General features: G+C 39.2%; 1 protein-coding gene across 3 annotated transcripts in view; it reads left to right on the forward strand.

The window, feature by feature from the left end:
- B4GALT6 (beta-1,4-galactosyltransferase 6) overlaps positions 1-8,169 on the forward strand; it is a 67,375-nt gene that overhangs the window by 25,011 nt on the left and 34,195 nt on the right. For 2 of the 3 annotated variants that reach the window (XM_003784761.2, XM_003784763.2), the window contains exon 2: positions 1,359-1,475. The exons of the other annotated variant lie outside the window; for it this stretch is intronic. In XM_003784761.2, the coding sequence (XP_003784809.1) occupies positions 1,359-1,475 (117 nt within the window). The remainder of the gene's footprint in view (positions 1-1,358; positions 1,476-8,169) is intronic. 3 annotated transcript variants of the gene reach the window in all.

Below are 8,169 nucleotides of genomic sequence, written 5' to 3' on the forward strand. Positions count from 1 at the left end.
GCAAAAAAAAAAAAAAATGATTTCAGTAAACCTTATATGAAACCTGAATTTCTGTTTATTTCTCTTTTATGGATTGACGATGAAAGAAAAAGTGTTATTTTACTCTGCTTTTCTACTTGTTTTATTTATGCTTTACTCATTTGTACTTTGAACAAGTTTAAATTTACATAAAAAACAAGAAAGGAGGTAGTAAATATTATATTCCTCTCATTTCTCTGTACCATCTTGAGAAAGTAGAACACGACTTGGAAAATGAGCTGGCACTCCTATAATTTTTTCATTCAGCATTCATTTTCTGAGAGTATCATTACTGTGTTCAGAGACGGCTTATCTCAAACCTGGAAGAGTCATTAAAACTGAGCCTTGCAGTTTCCTGGTTCTGCCGTGATAATGAGCCTCTGCCTCTCATCTGAGTGGAGTTGATGCTTTTTCCGCTCTGTGTTTAGAGAATTTAGAGCGGAAGGCGCGCTACTGATGCGGCGCTGTCTTCTTAAAAATGAGGAAACAGTGAGCCGTCCAAAGTTCTGTGCCTTTAAGGAGGTTGGCCAGCTCAAAAGTCTGGGATTTTTGTAATCTTTGTCAATTTATGGATTTCTCCTCATGGAAGAAGTCAAGGAATTATTTCTGAAGCACTTATCACAAAGAATTAAATTGACCCACTTTAAAAATGCATGTTGGTTTTGATGTCCTTTGCCTTTACAATCCTTGTAAGTAGATTTGTGATTGAAAGGGAGTGTAAAGGTATATGTGATTAACTGTCAGAAATCACCCAAACATCCTGATTCTGAGTCACCTCCCCTCAACACATTGCATATTTGTAGGATTTGTTGTAAGATCTTTATCCACACTAGAAATGATGGTGGTATTTTATTTTTTATGGTGATTTGTGATATGTTAAGCATTAGATAAGGAGTCTTTGCCTTTGTGAAGTTTAAGTTTTTGGTTAAAGTAAATTAATATATAATTAGAGAAAGTGAATTTTATAATTATAGGATTTAGTACTTTTAATAATAAAATGCGCTTTTAAAATTTCTGAGCATATTTTATAATAGAAAATCATTCACAGGTTAAGGGGTTCATTATGATGTTTCAGTTTGTTCACTTTTAGTCTCTTTTTATTTGTTAGATGGATTTTACCACTTTAATTTTTTTGTTTTATTGTTTCAAAAAGTCTGTTTGTTTTTGCAGATTTTTATGGTAGGAATTAGTCATATTTATAGTCTGTTTTTCCTTTGCATGTGCTAATTGAGTCAGTTTCTGTTTATTGAGCACTTCACTAATTCTGAATGTTATTTTGTTGAATAAGGAAAACTTACTGAATCATTCTCTCTTTTTCTCTCCCCCTTTCTTTTTTGTAGCCAACACATATCTCTTTATGGTACAAGCTCGAGGTATAATGTTGAGAGAGAATGTGAAAACAATAGGTCATATGATCAGGCTGTACACAAACAAGAACAGTACAGTCAACGGCACAGGTAAGGCTGCTTTCTGCTGCATTATGCTTTGCTTCCAACTTCTTCCATATACCACTACAGTCACAAAGCCATAAACCAAACCTTTCAAGCCCTGGTTTTGCCTTTAGGTAACTCTGTTACAGATGAAAGGGTCTTCTCTACTGAGTATAGTGGTGGATTATTTTACTGTGCAAATCAGGACCGTCACCTCTTTTTGGAGGTATAAAGGTGTGGTCATAAAAGTGATTTTTTTTTTTTTTATAAAGCTAACTAAGTTAATTCTTGTAAGCATAAAGTAAACAAAATATTTTTTTTCAATTTACCTGTTGCATCTAAGAGAAATTAACCACAAAGAGTAATTTATCCATCTTAGCCATACTAATGGCTCTCTTTATACTTACTCTGTTTCCTGAAATGTTTTTCCAATTAGGTCTAGAAAATATCTGTTTTTGTTTTTTTTTTTAAAATGCTTGTTTTGAACTATCGAAAATTCTTAATAGTTTTATGACCTTTTTAGGGGGCTGAAGGAGAAATTTTATAAAACTAAAAACCAGTAGCTTTTCTTGTCTCTGTAAGATTTTATCTGGATGTAGACTATCCATTAGAATCACTGATGGTTGGAATCTAATAGGCCAAACTGAGGATTCAGTGATGGTAGAATTGGTGTCAGTGGGTTTAACTATTGTGGAAGAACGCTAACGTCCCCTTCTGACAGTGTTGCTGCAGTGTCCCCCAAAGGATTAGTAGGTGTTACTTTAAAGGGTTCCGTGGGATTGTCAGTTGTTGCACCTTCTATATTCTCATTTTAAACAGTTAAAAATAAATAGCTTGCGTCACCAGTTCTTTGTGCCACCATCAACCTACCCATACTCTCTCCTAATAGGAAATCTCTATCTCCCAACCTAGGTATTCTTTCTTACATGTATGTCAAGGTGGGTAACAGTTCTAGACCCTTCTAAGAATTTAACACCAATCTAACATATTGATTCTCAATTTAATGTCACTTGTGCTTTAACAGTATCCCTTTTAGTCACTTACCTAATTTGTGATGCCACAATTCAAAACACTCTTGCTTTCTCCTAATTTTTTTTTTAACTTTAAAGGAATTTGTTTCAGAAGAACTGTCTCAGCATAGTTGATACTTTAATACTATAGTAAAAGTTTCACTAACTGCTCTTTTGCATTAAAGAATCTTCTGGCTAGTAGGTCAGTTTTGGAAGTTTAAACATTTTTAACATTTCTGTGCCAGTTAAATAAGTTGATTGTAAAAATGTTCATTAAAAGTTTGTTGAACAAAAAAGAAGCATTGTTAGGTTAGTGTATTTGTGTGAGTACTAAAAATGTGTGCATTATCAAGGTGTTTTCTTGGGGTATGAGTAAAGTATATGTGTGGGCTGAACTTGATTAGCAGAAACCATTAGTTGGGCAAGTTAAACTTTGCATGCAACCCCCCTCCCCCCGCCAATGAAAAGAGAAAATCCTTTCCTTCTATTACCAACTTATAATTTCAACAAAACCCAAAGAACCAATGCATACTTTGATTGAAATTTGCTGATTTTGCCAGGCAGGGTGGCTCATGCCTATAATCCCACGACTTTGGGAGGCTGAGATGGGAACGTCACTAGTTCAAGGCCAGCCTGGGTCACATAGCGAGACCCTGTCTCTACAAAAACTTTAGAACAAACACGAGGAGGGAGAGTTGACCTGAGTGAAAATGGTGGGAAATGAAGACGAGGGACACGAGACACTAATCACACATGAGATGAGAGGCAGGATGGCGTCGAGAGGACTGACGCAGCTGACGGCTGCAGCCAGCACCTGAACCGTGGAAACAGCTGTATTTATACAGTGTCTTAACAAGGGTACATGAATCTTAGCACACGAGGTGGAGATCAACCTTAAAGAGGGAAAACTGTGTGCTTGCCGCCAACGAGGAAAGCGTGCCTGGGCTCCGTGACTTCGGGCAGGTGGAAAGAATGCTGTTACAGGAGATGTGGTTGGGGCTCACTCCCTGAGTGTTTCCCAGGGCTGCTCACAGTGGCGCATGCCTGCGGGCCCAGTTACTTGAGTTGGAGTTTGCAGTGAGCAATGATCCTGCCCCTGCACTCCCAGTCTGGGTGACAGAGCGAGATCCTGGTCCAGAAGAAAAGAAAAAAAAAAAAGTTGGCTAACTTCCATGAACCTTTAAACACTTTTCATATGGTAGGCTGCAAAACTGTTCTCAGAAGTCATTTTATCATTTAGGGATTGGGTTTGGTTGTAACAGACCCGACTGCAAAGGCTTTTGCTTCTCATGGAAAAGAAGGCTGGAAGTCGGGTGTCTGTGAGTGTTGTGGAGGCTCCTTAAAGTAAGTCGTCAGGGGCTTGTCTTTTTGCTCTGTGTCATGTAGCTTCACGGTTAATACGTAATCTAAGATGACTGCTCATGCTCCAGGCTTTTGTGTTTGTACTTGGGTGGGTAGGAAGGAGGAAAGGAACAGGGAAGGAAAAATAGGTGCCCCCTTTCAAAGAGCCCCCTCAAAGGTCCCACAGAGTGTTTCTCTATACGTCTCATTGACCAGAACCTAATCGCATGGCCATCTGCAGTGGCACTGGGAATTACCGTCTCTGAGCTGGGTGTGCTGGAGCCCTGACTGAACCTGGAGTTCTGCTATCTAAGGGAAAAGGGAAATGGGATTAGAGTCAGCAATTAAGATAACCCTGCCATATTTAGTTAGCCAGTGTGTATTGAATTATTACAGTCAGTGTATTTAACTAGATACTGAAGATGCACCTTTAAGAACATTCTCTCTTGGCTTGGTGCCTGTGGCACAATGGTTACAGCGCCAGCCACATACACCGAGGGTGGTGGGTTGGAGCCCGGCCCAAGCCTACTAAAACAGCAGCGGCAACTGCAACCAAAAAATAGCTGGGCATTGTGGTGAGTGCCTGTAGTCCCAGATACCTGGGAGGCTGAGGCAAGAGAATCACTTAAGCCTAAGAGTTTGAGGTTGCTGTGAGCTGTGATGCCACAGCACTCTACCAAAGGTAGCATACTAAGACTTTGTCTCAAAAAAAAAAAAAAATTCTCACTTTATCTCTAGGCATCTGGGAGAGATGGAAACACAAATATTTATAATGGTTATTTCTGCCAGAAAGATATATAGATATAATCTGCCAAAAAGGAAATGATGGCTTGTAAGCTGTACAGAGGGAGAACTGAGCCCTAGGGGAGACTTGATTAATGTGTAGTGGCTCATTTAGAATTGAACACTAGGCTCGGCACCTGTTGCTGAAGCGGCTAAGGCACCAGCCACATACACCAGAGCTGGCGGGTTCGAATCCAGCCTGGGCTCGTCAAACAACAATGACAATTACAACCAAAAAAAAAAAGCTGTTCTTTATGTTGGGTACCTGTGGTCCCAGCTACTTGGGAGGCTAAGGCAAGAGAATCACTTAAGCCCAGGAGTTGGAGGTTGCTGTGAGCTGTGATGCTATGGCACTCTCCCAAGGGTGACAGCTCGAGGCTCTGTCTCAAAAAAAAATAAAATTGACACTAACTACATTTGATTTCAAAGGGAGGTTTTCAACCCTGTACCTGCGCTAAGTGGATAGATAATATTTTTGTGAAGAAATTTTGTATCCCCATAATCAGGCGAGCCTTTCCTTGTAGCCTGAGGAAGATGGTAAGGGTCATGCAGTGTTAGCATTCGGTGGGTTTGTTAGAAATAACCCAGCACACTTCTTACAAAGTGAGCCTCTCAGGCACGGCCAGCCTGAGATGACAAGTTAGTGGTAAAGAGACTAGAATTCTCACCAAGTTTCTACCACTTGTGTTAAGCTGCCCTTTTTGCAGGAAAAATGAAACCATTGAGAGGTGTCTTTTGGTCCTGTTCTTTTCTTTTAAGGGTCAAAGCCTTTTGAGAGCTTAGTGGGGGATTGGTTTGGCAGTTTTCATTTTGTGTTCCCCCCCCCTTTTTTTTTTGGTTTCAGTTCTGCTTTTTTTAATTTTGGTTTAATGTTTTTTAGAGATGGGGTCTCACTTTGCTGCCCAGGCCAAAGTGCAGTGGCAGTAACTCATTGTATGTAACCTTGTACTCTAGGGCTCAAGGAATCCTTTTATCCCAGGCTCCTGACTAGCAGGGAGTACAGGCACGTGCCACCATGCCTGGCTCATTTTTTAATTTTTTAGAGACAGGATCTTCCTCTGTTGCCCAGGCTGGTCTTGAACTCCTAGCCTCAAGAGTTTCAAAGTGTTGGGATTATGGTCTGAGCCACCAAGCCCATCCTTGCTGTGGTTCCAGAAGGGAGGAATCAAGCAGGAGCCCAGAACTCATTTTGTTCTCATCTATTCATTAGATGAAATAATGTCTACTTTGAATCGCATCTGTTAGGCATAGCCTTTTAAAACTGTTGCAAAGCAGTGTTTATACTTGGTGGACATTGCTCGTCTAAGCACTTTTGTGGGAATGGGGATTCTGTGGGTTTATTACAGGATAGTCTCCCAAAGTGTAAATCATGATTGGCTGTATGATCGTCACAAGATCACTTGTGAAGTGTTTATTTGCAGTATGATCCTGTTATGTTATAGATGCTTTACTAGATGCTAGAAATCAAAGACAGTTTGATTTCAATTAAAAGAAACTGAGTCTAGTGGCTGGGGTGGCAGGTAGACTTACATAAACATAACACATGGGGATGATATAAATACCACTGGACAAAGCACTCCGTGTAGGCGTTTGTCTAAGTCCAGCAGTGAGTTGAGCTCCTTACGACTGCTGGTAATGATGTGGCCAAGAGTGACACATTCAGCTCTAAAACTTCCTATTTCAAGGAAGTGAATATATTGATAACACATGACTTTAAGGTTTTTAAATTTTTTTTTTTATTCTTTAAAAACTGATAAAGGTTATGAATGTGTTCTTTTGTGACTCAGTCACTCTAACACCAAAATAAAAAGTGAAATAATTCTCTCTGTCTCTCCTGTTGCTGCCAAACTCCTCAGGGGGAGTGATCAGTTTGATTTGCAGAAATGTCTAGAGAGCTTAACATTTCTGTAAGTTAGATGTGGATTTATATAGCATTGGGCTATAGGAGGAGAGGCCCAAGCGTGAATGGTAAGAATTAATAAATTATGCAAGGTAAGAAGATACTCTTATTTAATGTTAACACACGACATTGAGAAACTACTTGAGGATTTCATGAAAATGTAAATGTTTTTCGGCCTCAGGATTATGAGAGAATGAATCTTTGGAATACATAAGGCAGTTGGCCTCCAGGGGCACAACCTTATTCTTTTTTAAATTTTTTTTAAAAAAATCACATCATTTTGTGTAGATAGCCCATCTGTTCTTTTCAGTGGTTCATACAGAGAAAGCTGTAAGATGTACTCTGTGTGTGTGTATGGCAGAGCCACCTGACTTGTGAAGAGCTTGACATTCAGAATTTATTGTGTTAACCTTTCACTTGTTCATATTAAAAAGAAAACTGTGTGAATAACTTTCTTACATTCTTAAGTACTAATTTTAATTTTATTTATTTATTTATTTATTTTTGAAACAGAATCTTGCTCTGTCACCCACACTAGAGTGCTATGGCCTCAGCTTAGCTCACAGCAACCTTAAACACCCAGGCTCAAATAATCCTCCTGCCTCAGCCTCCTGAGTAGTTTGGACTGCAGGTGCCTGCCACAATGCCCAGTTAATTTTTCTGTTTTTAGTGGAGACGGGGTCTCAATCTTGCTCAGGCTGGTCTCGAACTCCTAAGCTCAAGCAGTCCTCCTCCCTCAGCCTCCTAGAGTGCTAGGATTATAGGCATGGCCCACCCTGCTCAGCCCCTATATATTTTAATTGTAGAAAAGGATTATAACAAAAAATAATGTATCTCTATCCTCAGAGTACTAATCCTTAGGGAAAACTACTTTTCATTGTTAACAGCTTATTCTGTATTCATTTTCATATTTCTGTTCTGCTTTCTGTTGATGTATCAATGGTAACTGTTCCTGTTATGGAAGAAAGGCGTTTAGTGTATACATCCTCCGATTTTACCCACCCTTGCTCCCCAATACGATTACATCAGTATGATTATGTTGTAAAGCAGTGGTTCTCAACCTGTGGGTCACGGCCCCTTTGGACTGAATTAAAGGGTTGCGGCATTAGGAAGGTTGAGAACCACTGTTGTAAAGAGTATGCAGAAGATGATGGTTGGTTGGTTGCTTTTCCTGAATCAAGTAGTCATTGTTGTTTTGTGCATCATTTTATTTTTATTAATGTTACTTGTTAACTCTTTTCCCCCCTTTTTCTGAGCCATCTACGTAGTTATTGATTTTTCCTAAGCTCTTTCGGTATATAAATGGAGGGTTTTTGAAATTTCCATGCCATGGGCTTCTCTCTTCCACTGTTGCTTTTGAGAATTCTGATGGTTGTTCTGATTGCAGTTACTGTACATGGACCAGTGTTTTCTTTCTGTGCTCTTTTTGGTTTGGTTTTCTTCTCTTGCTAGGTACAGATGGGCAGATGGGCCTATCATTATGGAAACTCTTATCTTTTAGTTCTATAAAATATTCCTTGGTTATTCCTTTGATTGTCTTCCTGCCATTTTCCTCCTCTTCTTTTTGGAATTCCTATTGTGTAGATTTGGTGACTCTTGAGAGAATCTTCTAATTTTATTATCTTTTTTGCTCTTGTTTTCTAGTTCTTTTTCTTTTCTTTTCTAGTTTTTTTTTTTTTTTTTTTTT

The sequence above is a fragment of the Otolemur garnettii genome, unplaced genomic scaffold (assembly GCF_000181295.1).
Source record: "Otolemur garnettii isolate 467f Iridium unplaced genomic scaffold, OtoGar3 scaffold00012, whole genome shotgun sequence".
In the NCBI taxonomy this organism is placed as follows: domain Eukaryota; kingdom Metazoa; phylum Chordata; class Mammalia; order Primates; family Galagidae; genus Otolemur; species Otolemur garnettii.